Source organism: Periophthalmus magnuspinnatus, chromosome 8 (genome assembly GCF_009829125.3).
Source record: "Periophthalmus magnuspinnatus isolate fPerMag1 chromosome 8, fPerMag1.2.pri, whole genome shotgun sequence".
NCBI lineage: Eukaryota > Metazoa > Chordata > Actinopteri > Gobiiformes > Gobiidae > Periophthalmus > Periophthalmus magnuspinnatus.
This window is the reverse complement of record NC_047133.1, coordinates 15,261,664-15,274,044: the sequence shown is the minus strand read 5'-3', so window position 1 is coordinate 15,274,044 and position 12,381 is coordinate 15,261,664. Positions and strand designations below refer to the sequence as shown.

At 38.7% G+C, this 12,381-nt stretch overlaps 1 protein-coding gene across 1 annotated transcript in view; it reads left to right on the top strand.

The window, feature by feature from the left end:
* The window catches only part of mettl22 (methyltransferase 22, Kin17 lysine), a 28,779-nt gene that overhangs the window by 2,972 nt on the left and 13,426 nt on the right, over nucleotides 1–12,381 (top strand). Inside the window, exons 3-5 of the mRNA XM_033971121.2 lie at nucleotides 8,150–8,267; nucleotides 9,417–9,684; nucleotides 11,562–11,689. Coding sequence (XP_033827012.1) covers nucleotides 8,150–8,267; nucleotides 9,417–9,684; nucleotides 11,562–11,689 — 514 coding nt within the window. The remainder of the gene's footprint in view (nucleotides 1–8,149; nucleotides 8,268–9,416; nucleotides 9,685–11,561; nucleotides 11,690–12,381) is intronic.

The window sequence follows — 12,381 nt, the reverse complement described above, 5'->3', positions numbered from 1 at the left end:
ATTTGTCAGGAGGAGAAGTTTAAATTTAAATCTAAACTCATGTAGCTGAGTACATATAAATGTGCTACATTAGCATACTGTACTGCTATTCATCCCGTTGTTCTCTATTTTATTGTTATCATAACTTGCCTTATGATAAAATGTCTGTTCTTGGTCTCAAAATTAGTAAAATAAATTTCCCCAAAACATGCGACTTACATATGTTTTTTTTCTTCATTATTACAAATTTTTTCGCTGGTGTGACTTATACTCTGGAGCAATGTAGTCTGAAAAATACGGTAATCGCTGCATATTTGAAGGACAATGGAATAATGAGGTAATGCGTTATTTATTATTTTAAAGACAGGATCTATAATTAGAGGGAGGATTTCTTCGAGGAATCTGGTTGGTATAGGGTTTAACATACAAGTTGATGTTTTTGTGGACATAAAGTTTGTTTAATGGTTGTGATTTTGTTGTTAAAAAACTTAAAGTCATTGGTTCTAAGGTTGTGGCAGTTAGTCAGCCTGGCTACAGTGCTCAACAGAAACCTGGTATTGTTTTTGTTCACTTCTTTTTTTCTTTTTTTTTTCTTTTTTTTTAATAAGTTCTGTCTTATTTTATTTTTGTCTAAAGGAAATAAATGGTGTTCTGGCATCAGTTGATAGCAGCATTTTTGAGATACTTAAAGCTAAAAAGTATCTGCTGAATGCCGATACTTTCTAGCTAGTTTAGCCTTGGCTTAGTCCAGGAATAAACCAGGACTAAACCAGGAGTAAACCTGGTCCAAAGAGCTCCAAAAGGCTGTTACCTGTGGTATGTATACAAACTTTGTGTTCCAGACACTAGTTGAATCTGAGAGTGGCCCCGATGTGACGAGCGCCGGCCCGGGTTAGATGAGTGAGATGGGTGAGAGACAGGGTATAATTTAATGAATAAATACGATAAGCAGCATTTACACCTTATGTCATTCCTTGTCCGGTCTCTTTGGAAACAGTTTTGTTTGTAAAATGTGCTCTAGACACTGAGACACTGAGGAGGGGTGAGGAGGAGGCGACATTCAGACACAGAATTACAACATTTAAGTATATTAATAATAGTAATAATAAGTATATATATATATATATATATATATATATATATATATATATATATATATATAATCATACATACATACATACATACATACACATACCTTTTTTTTTTTTTTTTTTTTATTGAAGAACACCCAGTGACAGAGAAAAACATACAATATTTACAGCTTACTATTTACAGAGAAAGGTTTGGCATTTGGTGTGTGTATCTGGCTTGGTTTTTTTTGTAAATATTGTAAATATGTGTGTGAGTGTGTGTATGGAGAAAAAATAATACTACTAATAATAATAATAATAGTAAAAATAACAATAACAGGTTTTATTATTGCTGTCATACTCAGTGATCAATGATGCTGGTCAATATTACTCAATGTTAGTTTTGTGGTCCTCATGGTGGTATTTGTTATTTAGATTAAAATGTATAATGTGTGCGTGCGTGTCCTGTACAATGCATTAAAAGAGGCAAGGTCTTGGTGAGCCCGCACTCAAGGGGCAGTACCCCCTAGGAAAGGGCCCATTCCTTGCTAGGCCTAATCTTTTTATGTATTTGTTGGTTATTATTATTATTATTATTATTATTATTATTATTATCGATTAATAATTAATTTAGTATGAATAATAATAATAATTATTATTATTGTGTATTTATATATATTTATATTTAAAATTTATATTTAATTATTCATGTTATTTATTTTAATATTTAATATGTGTGTTTATATTCATCCATTTATTTATCACCGTCAGAACCACAAATTAATTCAATAAATAAATTAGTTAATGAATAAGGGAATAATAATAATGACAATAATAATAGTGACAGTTTTTGTTCACTTCTTTTAAATTTGAACAATCTGGTTTGGGCCTCCCACAGAGCCTTTGTATAAGTTAATAGACAGATTTTCCATGTCTTTAGGGATTGCTCAGTCTGAGAGTGAGCACCATGGCTTCTCTAATTTTCGGACCTTTTGTTTGAGTGAGCGCAGTTCTTCATTGTACCATGGGGCGGGAGGTCTGGGCCTAAAAGCCTTCTGTTTTTAGGGAGCTACAATAGCAAGAGCGGTTTTCAAGGAGTGCATAGATCTGTCAACAAACTGATAACTTATAGTAGAAGTAAAGCTGTTCTCAGTAGGGTCACATGACATGTTCCTAAATATTGGTTCTATTATTTCTTTGAACTTTCAAATACATTTTTCAGATATTGTTCTTTTAATTATAGTTTTATTCTGTGGAGCAGGATAATCTTTATGGATAAACTGAAAGGTACCATATTTTCTGGACTCAAGTCACACTTTTTTCATAGTTTGGCCGGGGTGCGACTTATATTCAGATGTGACTTATATGTGAAATTATTAAAATATATAATTTCACATCTTTGTGATTGTCACACTGATAACGTGCAAGGGCACTCTAGGCTTGTGTACGAGTATGGTAGCCACGCGGAAGCGGCCCTTCATCTACTTCCAGAGTTGACGGAGTTCAGAAGTGACACAGAGAATGAAGAACTCAATGGATTTAGTGATTTGGCGTGAGATCGAAAGTAAACTTCTTAGCTTGTTTTTTATGCATTAGTTATCTGATTAACTGTTAATATCTTACATGAACATACCAGACATGTATTCAGGTCGCTGTCTATGCTTCACGTAGATGAATACATATAAATGTGTTACATTAGCGTAGTTATCTCATTAACTGATAATATCTTACCATAGTAAAAGACTGAGCTGCTGGTGGACACTGTCTTATATCTATCTGGAGGGAGGGGCTAAGTACACTGAAACTGTAAACAGCAAATGTCTCCAGTTTCAGTTTAATATCTTACGTTAACATACCAGACACGTATTCAGTTCATTGTCTATGCTTCATGTAGCTGAATACATATAAATGTGTTACATTAGCATACTGTACTGCTATTCAGCCTTATCATAACTTGTGATATTTGATAAATTTTATTATGATAAAATGTCTGTTCTTGGTCTCGGATTTTGTAAAATAAATTTCCCCAAAACATGCGACTTATAGTCCAGTGCGAATTATATATGTTTTTTCTCCATTATTATGCATTTTTTTGCTGGTGCAACTTGTACTCCGGAGCGATGTATAGTCCGGAAAATACGGTAATTAGAAAATGGTCTGATAATATCAGGTTGTGAGGGAGGACATTTATGTCACAGATCTCTACACCATATATTAGAACAAGATCCAATGTGTGCTTGTGACTGTGGGTTGGTTTGTTCACATTCTGGGTAAAACCAATACCATCTAGTAGAGCACAGAAGGCATTACCAAGGCAGTCACTGCTATTGTCAACATGTATATCAAAATTTCCAGCTATTACATTCCTTTCCCTAGCTAAGCCATGTATCAAGTATTGCATCAAGTCATGATTCCCAACCCTAAAGTAAAAGAGAGGTATCGGTATTGACCACAAACACATATTTAAATCACCATGATACATTTTATTGTTTTGAAAATGCTATATTCGGCAAAAACAATGTATGCGTGTTTTTGATGAGGTAACAATGTTGGTGTAACATAGTAGACGGTTCCAAACAGTTAATTTTGTCCCCTCTCTAATGGAAGGGAACACTGTTTGACATGGTTATAAGCTCATCAAAGTCCTTTAAACTAGAAGGAAAAAAAGTCAGTTTACATAAAAGCCTGCGGTTTAAAACTGACTGGCTTTTGCTTAGCTCAAAGTGGAATGACTGGTCTGTTCTGCTGTGGCCCCTGGGTGCTGCTCCTTAGGGTGCTATGGGCTGTCCTGTCCTTTCTTGCACACTTTGGCTGGTTAAAATCAGATTGTGAAGGATTGACAGTGAAGACAGCAGTAGCTCGGAGACTTGGGAGAAAGGTGGGTGATTTATTTTGTTCATCGTATTAACATCAAGATAATTCCATAACTGGGTCAAAGTAGGGAACGATTTGTAAAAAATATCTTGTGATTTTTCTGACAAAGATTGTAACTGAGATTAGATTTGTGATTTATTAATAATAGGATTCTGTGCAAAGTTCACATTTTAAACGCTAGGCAATTTGACAAAAAGACTGAAATATGAACTGATGAACTAATACAAGAACATTTCTGAAATCACATTTCAGAACATGTTTGTAACGATCTAAACTACAGGCTTAGCATTTTTATGCAGAATAGGACAGGACATTTTGCCATTTGTGGGGGAAATTATACTTGCAAAAAAAACAAAAAACAAATGCAGCCTTTGCAATTTACTATTTGTGTCCATTCAAATTTCAATGTGATTGTGGTTAATTTTATAGCCCTAGGTCAAAGCTTGTCTAATTTACACAATGGTTTTAATAAATTACTACTACTTTTTTTTTTTAATGGACAAACATTGACAAATACAAATATTTTGTTAAAGTGTCACAGAGTATTCTTGTGTGTATGTCTCGTACGTCCTGTAACTGTCAACATTCCTTCACAAACTTCCACTTAACTGAGGTAAAACTATGGTAAGTATTTACCACAGGTGCTATCCCACCAAACCAAGTCAATTAATAGGGATGCACCAGCTTTTTCAGTTCCGATACTGATTTCAATAGTATTGGTTCTATCTTGCCGATAACCAATATCAACCAATGCCAATGCAGAGACTGAAAACAGCATAATTTAAAAAAAGCAATCTCGTCCAAATATGTTATTTAGCTTTTATTTATCTCTAAAGTAACCACAGAACACCTTTGTGTAAATAAATTCAAACATGAGATTTTCTGGACTATCTACGACCAGTAGTCTTATTACATCAATGTGTATTCCCAACCAGGATATTGGTTGTACCCATATTTGGAAACCAATATTCCATTCAGCTAAATTTTCATTGTTGGTGCCGATATCTGAACAGTATCAGGTCAAAAATATTGTACATTTTAAGAAAGGAGTGGGCAATATTGACAATGATAATATTTTTAAGATCATGTTTCTAAAACTATTTTAGACTTTTTCTTTTGTATTGATACGGGATCTGGATATTGACCCTAATTGTAGAAATAAACTCAAGTCAAATAAAGCCAAAACTTAGGACCTATGAGCGCTTACACTACCCATTTTACTAAAACGTAGTTAAGATTATTATTTTTAAGATTTGCAAAAAAAAAAAAAAAAAGACACTTTCTTCCCAGTTTAGCAATTTTTTAGGTTTAAATTTTTACTTCCTTTACTTAGAACATCACGCTAGGGAATGTCATAACTGTTACCTAGCAACTCATGTAATGTGCACAGAATGATGATGTTTAAAGCAGTGGTTCTTAACCTTGTTGGAGGTACTGAACCCCACCAGGTTCATATACATATTCGCCAAACCGTTCTTGATTGAAAAATATATATATTTTTTTTTTTTTTTCAAATTCGAGACATACAGTATGTGTGTTTTACTGGTGCACAAAATGAACTGTGCATTAACATCACTGTGTTCAAAGAATAAAACCAATACAATGCATGAACTCACAACAAATTACATACATACTTTTCACAAAGTCATGACCTTTTTTAATACTATCACACTGAAATAATTTACATTGTTAACCTTATGTATTTCAATAATTAACTTATTGTATTTATGCAATGTATTATTTTTAACATTTTAACACACACCCATCACCTAATTTCCATCAGGCTAGAATAATAATTTAATATTTACTGCAAATCAGTGTGACTTCTGCTGTTGCCTTTGAGAGACCAGTTCAGAAACGCGTGGCTTCACCTTGGCCACTCTCATGTTATTTTCACAGCAAAGTCTGTTCCTTTGCTTTGTTTGTTATGTCGTTTCATGTTTTTATGCATTCAGTCTTTATTTATTATTAGAAGGGACAATGTACAGAGACATTATGCTCATAAAACAGAGATGATCTGCACCAGATTATAGCTAAACAGCTAGATTTCATCTGCAGTCCCTGACAAACAATAAAAAAACAAAGAAAAAAATGCCATTCGAATGGCTCATTTAAGTCGGGCAGGTACTTCGATAGGCACATCAAAGGGTGCATTTGTCGAATTGGGACACGGCCAGAATCTGGAGACACTTGCAGTCCGCGAATCATATGAGTCGGGTGCGTGTCTTGACCTCCGCTGAACCCCTGAGACTGACTCACCGAACCCCTACGGTTCGATCGAAAGTAAAGTTTCTTGTGTGTAAATTTTATCATTTTTTTCCCACTTACCTGGTGAGACAGGGAGGCGAGCCCCAAGTGGGCCCTTGCTTCTGGTGTCAAGCGCCCGGCTCCACAGGTGGGGAATTTGACTGGGGCTGTACACCTGTCAAACAGTAACGCAGGTGGCAAACAGGTCTAGGGGGACAGGTCAGACTAAGAGCGGTTCAGAAGCCCTTTATGATGAGAGGAAGACGAAGCTTAGCTACATCACCTGGACTGGTGTTACCGGGGCACCACCCTGGAGCCGGGCCTGGGGTGGGTGCTCGACAGCGAGCGCTTGGTGGCTGGGCCTTTCCCTAAGAGGCCCAGCCGGGCTCAGCCCGAATAAGTGACGTGGGGCCGTCCTCCCGTGGACCCACCAACTGTGGGAGGATCAGTAACGGGCCGGAGCTGGACAGACCTGGCGGACTCAAGCGTATCGCGAGGGTCTTTTGGGAACATCTGGCAGAGCCCTCTGTCAGGGGGGCCTTCAACTTACACCTCTGGGAGAGCTTCTCCCAAATCCTGGGGGAGGCTGGGGACATGGATTCCGAGTGGCCCATGTTCTCCACCTCTGTTGTTGATGCGGCTGTTTGTAGCTGTGTTCACAAGATCTGCGGTGCCTGTCTCAGTGGCCACTCCTGAACCCAGTGGTGGACACCAGAAGTAATGGATGGCTGAAGAAGGAGTCCTATCGAGCCTTGTGGGCTTGTGGGACTCCTGAGACAGCTGACAAGTGTGCTGTGGCTCATGTGAGTGCAGAGGCAAAAACTCAGGGTTGGGAGGAGTTTAGGGAGGCCATGGAGGAGGACTATCAGACGGCCTCAAAGAGATTCTGGAAAACCGTTCGATACCTCAGGACGGGGAAGCAGTGCTTCACAAATATTGTTTATGGTGCAGGCAGAGAGCTGCTGACCTCAACTGGGGATGAGATCTGTCCCGAGCAGCATAGGTCTCTGGATGTTGTGGGGCTGTCTTGGCTGACATGTCGGGGGGGACCAGAGGGTGTGTTCCAACTACAGGGGAATCACACTCCTCAGCCTTCCTGGCAAGATCTATTCCAGGGTACTGGAGAGGAGAATCCGACCAATAGTTGAACCTCGGATTCAGGAGGAGCAGTGCAGTTTTCGTTCCGGTTGCGGAACAGTGGACCAGCTCTATACCCTCCATCGGGTCCACAAGGGTTCATGGAAGTTTGCCCAACCAGTCCACATGTGTGTTGTGTATCTGCAGAAGGCATTCGACCATGTCCCTCATGGAGTCCTTTGAGGGGCACTCTGGGAGTATGGGGCCCGGGACCTGTTGCTAAGGGCTGTCGAGTCCCTGTATGACCAGGTGGTTTACAGGACATGCTGGCGGGACTATGTCTCTCAGCTGGCCTTGGAACACCTTAGGGTCCCACCGGAGGAGCTGGAGGATGTGTCTGGGGTGAGGGAAGGCTGGGAGTCCCTTCTTAGATTGTTGCCCCCACAATCCGGCCCCGGATAAGTGAAAGGAAATGGATGAATGAATGGATGTATGTTCAACACACAAACATTGTATATATAGGCTACCTTCTTCTCTCAAACAGAAAACACTCTGTTCCACCTTGTGATGTCATGTGGTAATACAGGAAGTATGGCCCTGGAACTGCCAATCTAAAGGTGAAATGTAGCTGTTAATTTCAAAACTTCACCTACATGACATCATGAGCTTTGGAGATATAGACAGACTAATTATAAAGGGTTACTCAAACATGTGTGAATGAAACAAAACACAACTCCTAATATGTTTTTGTTGAGGTAACATAACATGAGTTACAGTTCACAAGAGTACATTCTGCATAACAGGGTCTTTAAATCAAAATGAGAGAATGTTCAAAACCTGTTATACGCACTTTAGTTGTTGTCTTTACCCTCTCCCCCTCTCTATTGTGTGTTCCCTCTCAGTGTGGACAAAGGATGGACAGTGTGACTTTCCACCATGACTCGGTGCTCTCTGACGTGCACATGCTGCAGCCGCGTGCTCGTCACCTCATGACCCGGCTCAACCGCACCGGACAGCCAGGTACAAAAGGGACTGGGAGTTACTGCTTTTGGCTTATAAATACTTGGATTTATGAATACTTAAAGGTGCACTTCGTAACCTTTATAGTGGAGGGGCAACCGTTTGCCTGTCTCCATGGAGATGTTATTACTTTACCATGAATATTCCGCAGTGTGGCATTAACCTACTCTGTCTTGCATTTATTCGATTACATTTTTTATTGCTGAAAAAAATACCTTGAAAAACATGATTTCATACTGTGAATGAGTCTCTCCACAGATCTGACCTGCAACTTGGTCTTATGGCATCACCTGACACACAGGGAGGGCATCTGACACACAGGGAGGGCATCTGGCACACAGGGACACTTCAGAACATGTATGCAGAGGTCGAATTGTCTCAAAGAATATGTGCTTCCTTTGCCTGGAGTGTTCCACAGTATCGTATTAAACTTCTCTATGTCCATGGAGGCAGGCCAGTGGCGCCACAAAGGTCAGATCTGTGGAGAGGCGACGCAAAGTTAATAGGTCATATGTGTGCATTGTGCATCTGCTTTGTGTGAAATTTTACAATCCTCAAATGATGCTTGAACCTTGAAGAGAGGGTATTAGGTTCAGCTTTCATCCATGTATGTTTGAACCCTCCTTACAATTAGCTGTAAGATTCTGTGCAATGTTCAGCCTACAAGCCTACATCACCCATGCTCCCACACGACAATTTTCCATAAATATACAAAAGCACCATTCAAAACTGTACACTACAACGTCACCTGATGTTTACCCCAATGTGCAATAGTTTCATTAGCAGGATGCGCGCTGATTGTGTTGTGATAGTGGTGTGAAAGGGGAGGGACTTAACACAGAAAGCAAAAGGACATCAAAAATGAAAGTGAGCTTATTAAACTTGTTAATACGTTCTTTTTGATGAATACAGCATTTTCAAAAGAATAAAAGGTAACATGGTGATCTAAATATGTTATGTCTTAGCAATTAATAGTAAAATACTCCCTCTTAACCAAAACATGTACCGGTACATACAATTTTAACATATTTCTTATGAACTACAAAAGTATCCTTCTGTTATCATTATTGGGAGAGTAGCAAAAATATTGAGATTACATACATTTTTATCAGTACCACCCATCCCCATATAATCTTGTCTTGTCTTCAGTCTTCATGTCCAAGTTTCGGATCCTGTCTCGAGACCAAGTCCTGGACCAGACCAAGGATCCAGACCACAGCGAGGAGAGGGGCAGTCCTTTGAGTAGGGAGTCAGAGGAGGGGAACAGTCCTATGAGAAGGGACCCAGATGAGAGGGGCAGTCCTGTGAAAGAGTCCCCAGAAAAGAGTGACTTTGGAGAGGGCCCGAGCAGAGCAAAGTCCCCAGAGAAGGACCAGAGCCTAGAGTTGGATGAAGATGGAGACTTTGAGTTAATACGGTACCGAACTCCTCATGACCTATTCATTATTTTATATTAAAGACCTATTGTGCTTGCATCTGCTATATAGTTGATCATTATGGTTTCATTTGGACATTTTAAATCACACTATTCATCTAAAACAATAAAAGAAACTACTCCGCTGACGTCTGCATTAGAAAACTGTGGGAGGGTAAAAGAGAAGGGAAACCACTATAATAAGGTTAAAAACTCTGAAAAGTTGATTTTGCAGAATATGTAACGTTTCTAGCGGAGAATCTACCACCTGCTCGTCTCCACTAGTTACCTAAATATCCTGCATTTATTCAATTACAAGTGCTAAAAAACACCTTCAAAAACATGCATTCTTACTTTGAGTTGGATAGCCTCCATGGATTTTATCTGTAACTTGGCATGAAGACGTCACCTGCTTATCTCAATCTATGTACGTTTAATGCCATACTTTGGAACATAGCATCTCCAAGGAGACACATATTGAACCTTTAATTTACTGTATACTGCATATGTCATATACTTTTAACCCTTTAAGGACTGAGCACACTAATGCCAGTATAGCTCACCTAGACTTTTATTCTTTTTTTAGCCATAAAAATAATCTTAAACGAAGTATCAGAATTTACTGCATTTTTTTCACACAAATACTTCTATTTTACACATCCATCTGTATTTTTTCTTTTACGCATCGAATAAATGACTGGGAAAATACCTGCAGCACCCACGCTCACATTCGTCACCTTCGAGGGACAACAGAGGCAGATTACATAATGATGGTAAAATATTTAGATAGCCCCATGTCTCCGCTTTGAGACGCCGTTTGAAGTTACATGAGAGCACGACTGGGCGCGGAGTTACACTGCTGGAAAGTCCGCAACCGCGCTCTATGGGCGACGATAGCCTTCGATGCTATAGGGTTAAGCCATAAGTGCAGCATCCAACTTTTCGTATGGGACCTGCTTGTCATGATGATGATGATGATGTTGTTATAGCTTTGACTGGAATGTTCCACAGTATAGCATTAAACTATCTTGCTTTTTGTGCAATTATAGAACCTGTACCTAGGCCTGGTGGTGTCACATATTCTGCATAGATATAGATGCTTAAAGGTCCTATATTATGCGAAATCGACTTTTATCCATTTTATCCATGTCCGGAAAAGTGTTGTTTCATTCACACATGTTTGAGTAACCCTTTATTATTACACTGTCTACATCTCCAAAGCTCAAAATGCTTTTTTTCATCATGTGTATGGACAGGTCATGTCTCCTGTGAAAGTTCAGAACCTCCAGAATTCACTCACTGAGCTACAGAGGTTGCACTAGCACCGATTAATGATTGGCTGCCGGTACGGGGGGTTTAGATAGTGAAGGTTTAGATCAGAGAGAGTCCAGTTACGTTTACACCAGCTAGAGTTCAGGATGAATCATTCTGCTTTCTTATTGGATAATCATCTTGTAAACCAAAACACCAAATTAAAACATACACAACATGGCCATCATGTCCAGTGTTTTTGTAATTAAGAATAAATCAGAATTACAGTTGTTATCAGTAAAAGCTATATTTGATTTCAGTACATTATCTGGTTTATGAGTTATTTAAAATTACAATCTTACACAGTTTAACCTAGTTTGCACTAAAATGGTAAAACTAGAACTATAACAGTATGTCACCAACTGGATACGTCGGTCACATAATTGCAATTTGATAATCTGTTAACAATATAACGATATACACACACCTGCTCCTATTATTAATGTTTTTATATGGACTTGTATACTTGTTTGTTTTGTTTGTTTTTCTGCTTGTATTGTATTTTAAACATGACGCCCATAAAAAAGAAATAAAGATTAAATAAAGTAAAGTTGCTGTTCACTATCCAGGCCCCGGAGACAGGCCCCTGAATGTGGACGAGACGAGGTGTGTCCAGTGCTCCTGAGTCAGACTGACCCCCAGGACCCTGAGGACCCCACAGAGGACAACTCAGAATCTGCAGATGTCATAATGATCGGTAAGGATACAGCTATAGATGCTTAAAGGTCCTATTATGCAAAAACGGAACCTTCGTTTCCATCTGGTGGGGAATCAAAGTCAAAATAAATGTTTTTGTTGAATATAATATATTGTGTTAAAAATGGGAAAAAACTACTTAATTTTAAACTTTTTTCAGTGGTCCAATTTATTCCTCACTTAGCTTATGCATTCTGACAGGCATCCTGATTATTCACCATGATGAATTTTTAATTGCAATTTTCAGTACCAAGAGTGGAGTTTTGTCATCTCAGTGAAGCTAACAACAACTTGCATGCTAACGTGCACTTCCGGATTATTGCACAATAAAACACTTTGTAATTAGATGCAGACAGTACACAGTGAACATATTTTGACTGGGCTGATGTCGATTGATTTGAAACTAGCCCAGAAGCTCTGCTGATATATAGGGCTGATTATCATTTCTACCCAAATGCTATACCAGATTTTCCAGACTATACATCACTCCGGAGTATAAGTTGCACCAGCAAAATAATGCATAATAATGAAGAAAAAAACATAAGTCGCACTGGACTTTAAGTCGCATTTTTGGGGGAAATTTATTTTACAAAATCCGAACCCAAGAGCAGACATTTTATCTTTAAAGGCAAGTTATAATAATAGCAATAAAATAGAGAACAACAGGCTGAATAGGTGTACAGCACGCTAACG